Source organism: Aotus nancymaae, unplaced genomic scaffold, assembly GCF_030222135.1.
Source record: "Aotus nancymaae isolate 86718 unplaced genomic scaffold, 86718_ANA_hifiasm-v0.15.2.pri h1tg000041l, whole genome shotgun sequence".
In the NCBI taxonomy this organism is placed as follows: Eukaryota; Metazoa; Chordata; class Mammalia; order Primates; family Aotidae; genus Aotus; species Aotus nancymaae.
Genome location: NW_026988455.1, coordinates 2,549,965 through 2,562,789, shown reverse-complemented (window position 1 = coordinate 2,562,789; position 12,825 = coordinate 2,549,965). Strand labels below are relative to the sequence as shown.

General features: G+C 37.0%; 1 protein-coding gene across 2 annotated transcripts in view; it reads right to left on the bottom strand.

Annotated features, from left to right (window-relative positions):
- Nucleotides 1-523: 523 nt before the first annotated feature.
- MINDY2 (MINDY lysine 48 deubiquitinase 2) overlaps nucleotides 524-12,825 on the bottom strand; it is a 90,837-nt gene continuing 78,535 nt past the window's right edge. Inside the window, exons 7-9 of one of the 2 annotated variants that reach the window (XM_021666210.2) lie at nucleotides 10,913-11,086; nucleotides 6,822-7,016; nucleotides 524-5,471 (exon numbers count right to left, since the gene is read on the bottom strand). In XM_021666210.2, coding sequence (XP_021521885.2) covers nucleotides 5,343-5,471; nucleotides 6,822-7,016; nucleotides 10,913-11,086 — 498 coding nt within the window. In that variant the 3' untranslated portion in view covers nucleotides 524-5,342. The remainder of the gene's footprint in view (nucleotides 5,472-6,821; nucleotides 7,017-10,912; nucleotides 11,087-12,825) is intronic. The other variant, XM_064361347.1, reaches the window with a different exon arrangement.

Sequence of the window (12,825 nt, the reverse complement as noted above, 5' to 3'; positions counted from 1 at the left end):
AAGTTTAATTTTCTTGAGATCAGAAAAGTAAAGTTAGAAACTAGAATCCTTCATGTAAAAAATATGTATGCATACCACAATTTATTAAACTCTAATTTCTAACAGCAGAAACACCAGGATTAAGTAAGAACATGCATGAACTAAAATTTAGATAGATATTCAAAATAAGTTAAATTTACCAGAGTCCTGCATTTGGCCTCTCCCATGCCATTATCTCTATTTTGCAATATGTTTTGTTCAGGAAGCCTCTGATTTTAATATTTAAAGTGTCACCTGAGAAGAGTAACCTCAATTCTTTATGTTTTCTCAACAGTTTTAGAAGTGTTGGACATCATTAACAAAAGATAATAAATTATCAGAGAATATAAGAACTCTAAGATTCTGATGAGTTCCTTTACCATTTTTAGTTACTTTCTAAAAGGTAACATCACATTGTCATATAACATTTTACACTAAAAACACAATTTATATAGCCCTAAAATAATAGTAGTTGAGAGATATAAATGAATTCGACCAATGCAAACAAAGTTTATATACTGTATTAGTAATTTGATACTACTGTACTTTATTCCACGGAGAAAAAGGCAAAGAGAATCTAAATATTTAGATCTGTGAAAGATACTAGAAAAAATAGATTTTTAAATGCTTCTGATACTCCCAAAATACTCTTAATTTTGACTCTATAGTCTATAGAACACAAAAGCAACTGTAAAATCCATTTGGGAAGAGATGATGCATACTCAAAGAAAAGGTAATTCTATGAATTTTGACAGCAGTAAGAAAAAAACGGATTTAAGATATTTTGTTGAGAAAAAAGTGTGCACATTCAAGAACACAGGATGTGTAATATTTGTGATAACTTAAGTCATACTTTGTGCTTATACTATGCCCTGTATTCAGGTGTGCAAAGCACTTAACCAAAAAGAGCATCCTTCACATATTTAAAGAGTACACTGAGGCACAGAAAGTTTGCCCAAGGCAAAATAGAAAGTCAGGTTTTTAGACACAAAATGATCTAGACTTCTTCATGTCCAATTCCTTAATATACAAATTGTAGACTATTTGTAATGCCTCCATCTTATTTTATCAAACATTAGTTACTTTACTATTATAAGTTTATACATAAGTACTGTGTGATAGGTAATGCCCATAAGCTTTTTATCATGTTTTAAAATAACTAGTGCATGGAAAGGAAAAGTTAATCAAATGTAATCAATTTGCTTTTTCCTTTAAACTTAAATAAATGAGTTATTTGAGGACAGTTCTGGAAATTCTTGCCTGGATTCTTCTCCAGCAAAATTTTAGATATGTGGTTTACATGTCAACATTAATATATGAACTACAATTATTTTCTCAAATATTTATTGGCCTTCTAGTTCTCTTTCCTCTCATGATCTGTCTCTTAGTGAACTGATTCATTGAAAAAAAAAAAAAAATGCTTTCTGCTGACAAGTGGGATGGGGAAAAAAAAAAGAAAAAAGAAAAAAAATGCTAAGAAGGTTTTGTGCAAGTACAAAATGGTTTATCTTGGGTTCAGTCAACTAGCCTCTGATATTAACTTGCTTAGTTAAGCCAAGATCAAGAAGTATGAGAAACAACTTGAAACATGAGAAATAAATTTGAAACATAACATGGGATAAGTAGTCAAAATTAGAAATGTGAGACAATAAAAACAAGACATATTCCAAAGCCTAATCCTAAATTTAAATCTATGCTTCATTCAAGTCTGAAACTGACCTTGAAACATGGAAGACGTTACTTTGCCTAAGCACACCGGACCAGTGTAAAACCAATGGCAATGTTAGCTGCCTCATACTGCTTAATGTGTATATATACACTTGTATTCTTAAAACGGTGATTCTTAAATGTGAAGGAAAGTTTTGAATTCTTTTGAGAATCTAACAGAGGTCATGAAAACTTCTTCAGAAACACACACACATAGAGTAAGTACTTTTAAGTATTGATCATGTACTATAAATCACAGCATTGTGGATGCAATGGGATTAGACATGAAGAAAAATTTTGTATTTTTAATAAAGACTGGTTACTAACCTTAAGGAATAGACTTAGACTCTGAAAGTAAAAGGAAAGTGCAATGACCGCATTTCTTCATTCATCTGCCTCTTTTTCAAATCTAATGATGATCTGGTTGATGCAAATGTGTCCCTAATCTAGCCTATAAACAATAAAAACAAAAATATTTAAGTTCTAACTTTTGTTAGCACTGTACATGTAATAATTTTCAAGTATTACAAAATAGTGGGAAGGAAAGACTTTAATATACCACTATCAAAATCCTATATACCCAAACCAGCAATGAAATGCCTGGATATATAACATGTTACCTTGGGAAAAATTTAAGAAAATAAAGACAAAATCATTCTAAATTATTTTTTTTTCAGATGGAGTCTTGCTTGCTCTGCTGCCCAGGCTGGCATGCAGTGGCGTGATCTCGGCTCACTGCAAACTCTGCCTCCTGGTTTCAAGTGATTCTCCTGCCTTAGCCTCCCAAGTAGCTGGGATGACAGGTATCTGCCACTACCCTTGGCTAATTTTTGTATTTTTAGTAGAGACAGGGTTTTGCTATGTTGGCTAGACTGGTCTCAAACTGCTGATCTTAGGTGTTATACCTGCCCTCAGCCTCCCTAAGTGCTGGGATGACAGGCATGATCTAAATTCTTTATAATCTTCAAGGACATGAATTCAGTATCTCTGAAAACTTTGTTTGTTTTAATACAATTGAACATTTCATTCCCCCTCCAACAGTAATCAAAGCAAACATTTTATCATTATTTTATCATTATTATTCTTGCTATATCCAACTAAATTCCAGGAATGTAAGAAAGTCTGACTTGGAAATATTACATAGAAAAAGGCTGAATTAACAAATTAAATTTTTTAGTTTTCTCCTTGTAAGTATACATTGACATCTACTTATCTGATAGCAGCACTGCTGGTTTTGAGTGAGTTTTGTTTTGTTTCCTTCCAGAGGGAATGCAGTATGGCAGTATTATCTTTGGAACAAATTAAGAAGATAGTAACAGATAACAGAAGAAATACTTCTACACATATATTTTCCATGGGCAATAAATAGATAAGTATATAATTATGAAAAAATATGCCTCAACCATGCTTTTTAAAATTTCTCAAGGTTTACTGGTTTGTTTTTCTTATTAAAATACAATGCACTATCACCACTATCTATCCTGGGAAAAACAAACCCTGAAGTTCAAGTTTCCTCCTTCAGCCAATAGAGTGATATCAAGAGTAAACTTGGATTGAGGTCAACCTGTTTGAGTCAACAGAGAGTTCTGTAGTATATGTGGTTATTTTACTAATGTATACATATTCTAGGTTATTATCAAGATACTCATCAAATATTTTCTATCAAAGTTTTATATCCCAAACAGGTTCTTTGATGATTTATCATGCTACCACAGGAAATTTGAAGAAATAACAAATTGTGTAACAGAACAGACATGCAATATAGAGGACATAAAAGATACAGCTTGACCCTGGATTTTTCCCTTAGAATAATTCCTTCCATAAATAAGACTTTATTTTTACATATAGATTTGTCCTATAACTGCTCTTGGATCATAAAGTTAATGACATAGTTGAAAAAATCTAGACCACACATTTTTGTGGTCTTTTGTCACGCTAGACCACACACAACAAAAAAACATTCTCCAAGTGGATGCTCAGGTCAGATTATGATGCTCTTAAATAAAGAAATTTACTGAAGCTTAGAATGTAAAGAACACAACTATTTGCAGCAGCAAGTCTTTCAAAAATGACTAAAACAAACTTTTAAATATAAGGCATATAAAACGGACTATTAAGGATAGTTTTCCAAACTATATCTAGAAATACAGGAAAATATGCATTGCCTCATAATAAAGTTAAATAAATATTATTTCTGAGTTCTATAAACACTCTAAGAGGTTATAGTTTTATTTGGTTCCCATAAGTTAAAAACTCTGATTGCTTTTACATAAATTCCTCCAAAATTCTTAGCTACTATCAGATTTTTTTTTTCTTTTAAGATGAAGTCTTGCTCTGTCACCCAGGCTGGAGTGCAGTGGCGTGATCTCAGCTCACTGCAACCTCCAACTCCTAGGTTCAAGCGATTCTCCTGCCTCAGCATCCCAAGGAGCTGGGATTACAGGCACACACCACTAGGCCTGGCTAATTTTTGCATTTTTAGGAGAGAGAGGGTTTCACCATGTTGGCCAGGCTGGTCTCGAACTCCTGGCCTCAGATGATCTGCCCATCTCAGCCTCCCAAAGTGCTGGGAGCCACTGTGCCCGGCCCTCTCAGATTTTTATTAATGTCGTTTCACAAGACACAGAGATTATCTCTAACTTCCTTTCAGAAATGTGCTTTATCATTGGTTTTAATAAGTATACTTAATTTTCTACCAATGAACATGACTTAAAATTTAAGGTTCAAGGTAATTCTAGAAAAAGGTAGACACTGAACTGCTTTCTACATCTCCATATTTACAAGGCCTAGCATCCACTGTGCTTTCCTCCATACCCTCACTTAATCACATTGTCAATAAATAGTAACTGTGGTCCAGGTTACCTATGATAAAGACTCCAAAATTCCTCAAAATTTTACACTACAAGTCATTTATACTGATTTTGATAGGTTATAAGTATGAGTGTTATGTAACTTTTTGCTATTGGAAAAGAAATACAAATCTTTATTTTTGCTATCTAAATTAAATCTAAGCTCCATTTTCAGTTCTCAAGATAATATCTAAAATGTACATTCCTAAATAAAGGTAAAGCTGTTCAAGGGCTGAACTAGTCCAATATACAATTAAGGGTTATTTATTCCTATTATTTTATTTGTTTTTGCTTTTTTGAATCCCTATATTAAGCCCGTGGTTTCTCATGGATTAGATCATAATTTAACAGTGTAAAGTTTCAGAAACTATTGTGCTAATATTTAGATTTCAGGAAGGAATCAGACTAAATCAATTACCTCCATTCATTGTTAGAACAGACGATATAATAGCTTACTAACTGATGAGTTATGAATGTCACTATGACACAAAATTTGCTGTGATTTGCTTATCTGGCTACAAGTGCAGTATTTTTTATGAATGACAACACACAGCATTTCCAACTTGTAACATGAAACTCCAGCTCATAAAGAGTGTATGGTGTGACTTGAAAGTCTGATTGTAACTAAGTAACAACTTTCCCCTGAAAAAACATGAACAAAATCCATTGGGAAATCAGGCACAGACGGTATTGATCGATTTTCTTCCTTTCCTCCTGTGGTTTTGTTTATCAAGACATATAGGTGGTTCCAGCAGAAGCCAACACTTGTTACAAAATAACACAGCTATTTTTTTCCTTTTCTTTTTCTTTATCTTTTTCTCGTGGTTCCTTCCTTTTACGTTCACTATTCCCAGATTGTCTTCCACTTGATGGAGAGGCTTGTGTTGGCTGGCCCTGCTTTAAGAAAAATACACAGGAAGAAATTACTCCAACTATTCTAAGGGACTTATTTATGGTTATCTAGAAAGAAAAACAGTGAAAGGAATCACTGATGATAAAAGAAGCTATTGGTATACAGATGTTATATTGCATGGTATCTGAGCAACTGCCTCTACCATTCTGGATATAATTAATATACTCATTATTCTAAATAAATGAAATTTTTCTTTTCTTTTCTTTTTTTTTGAAAAGGAGTCTCGCACTCCCGCCCGGACTGGAGTGCAATGGTGCGATCTCGGCTCACTGCAACCTCCATCTCCTGGGTTCAAGTGATTCTCCTGCTTCAGCCTCATGAGTAGCTGGGATTACAGGCACCTGCCACCACACCTGGATTGTTTTTTGTATTTTAGGAGAGACGGGGGTTTCACTGTGTTGGCCAGGCTGGTCTCCAACTCCTGACCTCATGATCCACCCGTCTTGACCTCCTGAAGTCTAAATTTCATACAGTAAATAACATATGATTATACTGCGTAAATCATACATTTAAGACATATTTGTTAAAACTTCAGAAAATGTTAAAAAAAAGTGTTACCTTTTGATAAAGATAGTTCTTCAAAACCTCATTAAATACCATAATAAACAGATTTTTTTTTTCTCGGAAGCTAAGAGAGGTAGAGGACATCATCTAAGGGGCTGTAACTAGGAAGGAAAGACAGGAGCAGGAAATGCAAATACACATTTATCTGGCTCCAAAGTCTGTATTTTTTTTTCTAGTCATACCTCATTCTGTCCTCTAGTTGATAGAAAGGACTTTGTCCAAATTGGCTTATTTGCTTTGTGACTATTATGAATTTTAAAAATAAATTTGAAAATCAGAACCTCAGGAGAAAAAATTTTACTCAACGACAATATTAACTTAGGACAACGTCATAAAACCCATGGGTTCTAAAATCCTAATAAAATTGAAGAGTTAATACCTAATTAAAATTTTTTTTATCTCAAGCAGAAATTTATTGCTAAAGTGATCATTACTTTTTTTTTTTTTGAGACATTCGAGTCTTGCTCTGTCACCTAGGATGGAGTGCAGTGGCACAATCTCAGTTCACTGCACCCTCTGCCTCCCAGGTTTAACTGATTCTCCTGCTTCAGCCTCCTGAGTAGCTGGGATTACAGGTGTAACCCACCATTCAGGCTAATTTTTGTATTTTTAGCAGAGATGGAGTTTTGCCATGTTGGCCGGTCTGGTCTCAAACTCCTGGCCTCAAGCAATCCATCTACATAGGCCTCCCAAAGTGCTGGGATTACAGGTGTGAGTTACCGCATCCAGCCATGATCATCACATTGAAGAAGCAGAACACTAGTTTTTACCTGAGCCTGTGTAGAAGCAGCAGCAGCAGCTGCTGCTGCTTGTTCCTGTTCCTGATAGTATTGAGAAGCCCGTCTGTCCTCTTCCTCTTGAAGTTTCTTTGCTAGTTCCAAATCACTGATTCCTTCTGGGATTTGTTCCCAATTGATCTCTTGGCTCTGCTGTTCTTGTTGTAGAGATAATGCCATAAGATAATCCTAAGAAATTAAAATATAATCATCATTAGCTATGAGATTTTATACAAGAACAAGTGACTGGAAATATAAATGTTTTATCTATAAAGCTGTAAGAGTGGCTTTAAAAATTTATACCAGGCCTGGGCAATATAGCAAGACTCTGTCTCTACAAAAAAAAAGTTTAAAAATCAGCTAGGTATGGTGGTGTGCACCTGTAGTCCTAGCTACTTGGAAGGCTGAGGCAGGAGGATCACTTCAGCCCAGGAGTTTTAGGTTACAGTCAGTTATGATCTCTTCACTGCACTCCAGCATGGGTGACAGAGATAGACCCTGTCTATAAAAATGAATAAAATAAAAACAAAAAAAGGCGGCTGGGCATGGTGGCTCATGCCTGTAATCCCAGCACTTTGGGAGGCCGAGGCAGATGGATCACCTCAGGCTAGGTAGTTCGAGATCAATCAGCCTGACCAACATGGAGAAACCTCATCTCTACTAAAAATACAAAATTAGCCAGATGTGGTGGTGCATGCCTGTAATCCCAGCTACTCGGGAGGCTGAGGCAGGAGAATAGCTTGAACCAGGGAGGTGGAGGTTGCTGTGAGACGAGACTGCACCATTGTACTCCAGCCTGGGCAACAAGAGCAAAACTCTGTCTCAAGAAAAAAAAGAAAAAGAAAAAGAAAACAAAATAATAAAATAAAAATGTTTTGGGCCAGGCGCAGTGGCTCATGCCTGTAATCCCAGCACTTTGGGAGGCCGAGGCAGGTGGATCACAAGGTGAAGAGATCAATACCATTCTGGCTAACATGGTGAAACCCCATCTCTACTAAAAATACAAAAAAATTAGTCGGGCGTGGTGGCACACGCATGTGGTCCCAGCTATTTGGGAGGCTGAGGCGGAAGAATCGTTTGAACCCAGGGGGCGGAGGGTGCAGTGAGCCGAGATTGCGTCACTGCACTCCAGCCTGGCGACAGAGCAAGATTCCGTCTCAAAAAACTTAATAAAAAATAAAAAAATAAAAACATTTTATTTTAAATATTAAAATGAAAGTTATCTTCCTAATTATTTCCCTTGGGGAGCTATTAACTTATTTCAGTGATTGTATCATTGTTTTAAATATTTTTGGAGGCTCCCCACACCTATAATCCCATCACTCTGGAAGGCTAAGGAGGCAGGCTGCTTGAGCCCAGGAGTTTGAGAGCAGCCTGAGCAACATTGCAAAACTCTATTTCTGCAAAAAACACACAAAAAATCAGCTGGGCATGGTGACCATGCCTGTGGTCCCAGCAACTCGGGGAGGCTGAGGTGGGAGGATCGCTTGAGCCCAGAAAGTCAAGGCTGCAGTGAGTTGTGCTCATACCACTGCACTCTAGCCTGGGTGACTGAGACCCTGTTTCAAAAATAAATAAATAAATAAGTAAATTGGTTTAAAGAATTAAAAAAAAAAGTTCCCCTGTTTACAAAAGAAACATATGCCTACAGACAATTCAGACAAAACTGAAAACCATAAACAAGGTTTAAATCACCATAATATCATTATACAGGGATAACTACTGTTAACAGTAGTTTATTATTTTTTCTACATTCACATACAAATTCAAACCAACCCTCTATAACTATTATAATCTGTTTTCTTTTCCATTTAGTGTCATAAAAGTCTTCTGTTTTTAAAAATAAGAATTTCCCAAGATTATTAAATATTCATCTAAAATACGTTTTTTTCTTTTTTTTTTTGAAACAGAGTTTCACTTTTGGTGCCCAGGATGGAGTGCGATTGCATGATCTCAGCTCACTGCAACTTCTGCCTCCTGGGTTCAAGTGATTCTCCTGCCTTAGCCTCCTGAGTAGCTGGGATTACAGGAATGCGCCAATGTGCCCAGCTCTGTCACCTAGGCTGGAGTGAAATAGTGCCTCCTGGGTTCAAGCAATCCTCTTACCTCAGCCTTCTGAATACCTGGGGTTACAGGCACGTGCCACCATGCCCAGCTAATTTTTCTATTTTTAGTAGAGCCAGGGTTTCACCATGTTGGCAAGGCTGGTCTCTAACTCCTGACCTCACATGATCCGCCTGCCTTGGCCTCCCAAAGTGTTGGGATTACAGCTGTGAGCCACTGCACCTGGCCCAATATTTTTTTATATATAATATAAAGCTTAGAAAAATCCTGCACATTTTTCTTAACATTTAAAAAACAATACCCTTGTATAGCTTCTGAAGGAAAATAAGCACAATGACTGTCAGAACTGTTTTTCGAAGAAAAGTCCTAGAGAGATTCACATTTGTTTGAATTAAGTATTGTTTTACGTACTTACACCTGCTCTTCAAATCGCCATTATAGAACTTAACATATAACATGAGTTAGTCAAATATCTCCCTCCCCTATAGCATCTTCAAGGACAGGTTCGAATGATTTATCTTTGTAGCTCTAGGACCTAATTATAGTGCCAGGAATACAACTCCTCACTGAACACTGGCTAACTGAACAGTCTTTGTGCACTTAAATTGTTATGAGTGAAATGTATGCCAACTGTTTAATATGACCATATTTCTGCGTCAGTCAGGGAAAAATCCACATCACCATCATACTTCTAATAATAAACAGACCTGTGACGCCAAGCCTGCCCATTTATGGTAGGCAAAAATCTCACCTGTTAAAAAAAAACAAAAAAACTCATCTGTCTTAGTTCTAAATGCAAGTTCTATTCACTAGTACATCTCTTGCTATAAATGTCTACTCCTCCTTACCTTAGGCCACCTATTCTTTTTTTTTTTGAAATGGAGTTTCGCTCTTGTTACCCAGGCTGGAGTGCAATGGCACGATCTCGGCTCACTGCAACCTCCGCCTCCTGGGTTCAAGCCATTCTCCTGCCTCAGCCTCCCAAGTAGCTGGGACTACAGGCGCGCACCACCATGCCCAGCTAATTTTTGTATTTTTAGTAGAGACGGGGTTTCACCTTGTTGACCAGGATGGTCTCGATCTCTTGACCTCGTGATCCACCCGCCTCGGCCTCCCAAAGTGCTGGGATTATAGGCATGAGCCACTGCGCCCGGCCAGCCACCTATTCTTTATACAGTACATTATTACCCTATTACCCACCTATTCTTTATATAGTACATGCTACCTTCCAGATTCTCTCTCCTCTAGTTTTTCTAACTAGTCAAAATACAGCTCAAATATGTGCTCATCTCTTCATCTCTACCCACCAAGGCTAAGCCATCATCAGCTCTTGCTTGGAATGTTCGTCTCTGCTTAGACCTGTATCCTTACTATGTATTCTCCAAATATCAGTCTTTCAAAAAGGTAAAGAAGATCACGTCACTTCCATGTTTAATACTTGACATAGCCTCCCTAGTGCAGTTACAATAAAATTCAGACTTCTCACCATGACCTTCACAGTTCAGTGTGATCTGGCCTTCGGCACCAAAGTATGTAATTAATGTACATGTAGAATGATCACCAACTGGCCGGGTGCGGTGGCTCACGCCTGTAATCCCAACACTTTGGGAGGCCGAGGAGGGTGGATCACGAGGTCAAGAGATCGAGACCATCCTGGTCAACATGGTGAAACCCCGTCTCTACTAACAATACAAAAAATTAGCTGGGCATGGTGGCACGTGCCTGTAATCCCAGCTACTCAGGAGGCTGACGCAGGAGAATTGCCTGAACCCAGGAGGCGGAGGTTGCGGTGAGCCAAGATCGCGCCATTGCACTCCAGCCTGGGTAACAAGAGCGAAACTCCGTCTCAAAAAAAAAAAAAAAAAAAAAAAGAATGATCACCAACTATTCAGGAAGTGCCAGGAAAATTTCACAAGTATATTGATGAATTAATCTTTAGTTGAAAAACTCTGGAAAACTGAATTGACATTTGAAAAAAAATGCTCATTTTAAGCACTATAAAGAAGACAATACAAATTTACCTGATCTATCTGATCTTGTTGTCCTTTGTATACAGTTTCAGGATCCGAAGGAGGCCGAAGATGAAATTCTGAGTCACAGAAATTTCCATCACCATCTACGTTGTGTAGGCTTTCCCAAACAACTTTTTCTTCAGTGAGAAATCCCTGGTCTGTTACCAACAAATACAGTTGACCCTTAATAAGAGGTAATAAAAGAAAAAGGACTGTTAAATTGATCAAAACTAGTTAATATTTAAGGAAAGTTTTATAATCTGTATCTTCAGAATATATTAAACATTTCTATTGTTTAGATATGTACAACACAATAAATAGACCAAGTAGATATTTTACTTCCTCAAATCCACCCGGCTTTGAATATAGTTTATAATTGACATACTAGACTATAACAAGAAATAAGAGCTCTTGGAATGCTCAGCTAATATATAACTTATAAACAGCTTTGGGGGGTTTATAATCTTATTTCACAAAATAGAAAAATACAAGTTCCTGAAAAATACATTACAGTCACAAAAAATGATACTATGGCGCCTGTTTTATTTTTCAATTATGCCTATATGACTAATCCAATCCATACCAGTTTTTCCTTTCTCTGTACCATTAGCTGCTCTTGTTTTATACCCTAATAATACTTTGTACCTGTTCTGTAGTATCATTGTACTTCTGTTGTATACCAGTAATAGAGATACAATGCGACTGTTCTGTACTTGTTTTGTAGCACCAAACTGCGCAGTATTGATTGCATTTTCCTGACATCCCACTGAGTCTGCGTGCATATAAATATATATATTTTTAAATTTTATATTTTGTGGATACATAGTAGGTATATGTATTTGTGGGTTACATGAGGTATTTTGATACAGGCATGCAATGCATAATAATCATGTGAGGGTAAATGTGGTATCTATCCCCTAAAGCATTTAGTTTTTGTTACAAACAATGCAATTATACTTTTTTTTTCTTTAACTTTTTAACTTCTGTTTTTTGAGACAGAGTCTCACTCTGTCACCCAGCCTGGAGTGCAATGGTGCAATCTCAGCTCACTGCAACCTCCGCCTCCCAGGTTCAAGTAATTCTCCTGCTTCAGCCTCCCTAGTAGCTGGGACTATAGGCATGTGCCACCACGCCCGGTTATACACTCTTTTTTGTTTCCTCCTACTCCTCCAATCTTAGTTATTTAGAATGTACAATTAAATTATTTTTGACTATAGTTACACTCTTATGTTAGCAAAAGCTAGGTCTCAATCATTCTAAATATACATACATACATATATATATATATATATATATATATATATATATATTTTTTTTTTTTTTCTGAGACGGAGTTTTGCTCTTGTTACCCAGGCTGGAGTGCAATGGCGTGATCTTGGCTCACCACAACCTCTGCCTCCTGAGTTCAGGCAATTCTCCTGCCTCAGCCTCCTGAGTAGCTGGGATTACAGGCACGCGCCACCATGCCCAGCTAATTTTTTGTATTGTTAGTAGAGACGGGGTTTCACCATGTTGACCAGGATGGTCTCGATCTCTTGACCTCATGATCCACCCTCCTCGGCCTCCCAAAGTGCTGGGATTACAGGCGTGAGCCATCACACCAGCCTAAATATTTTTTTACACCCATTAACCATCCATCCCACCTGCCTCCAAATAGCCATCCCAGCCTCTGGTAACCATCATTCTACTCTATCTCTGTGAGTTCAATTGTTCTAATTTCTAGTTCCCAATACCAAGAAGATGCAAAGTGTGCTTTTCTGTGCCTGGCTTATCTCACTTAACACAATGACCTCCAGTTCCACCCATGTTGTTACAAATGACAGGATCTCATTCTGTTTTATGGCTCAATAGTACTCCACTGTGTATGTATACCATATTTTCTTTATCTACTTGTCTATCAATGGACACAGCTTACTTCCAAA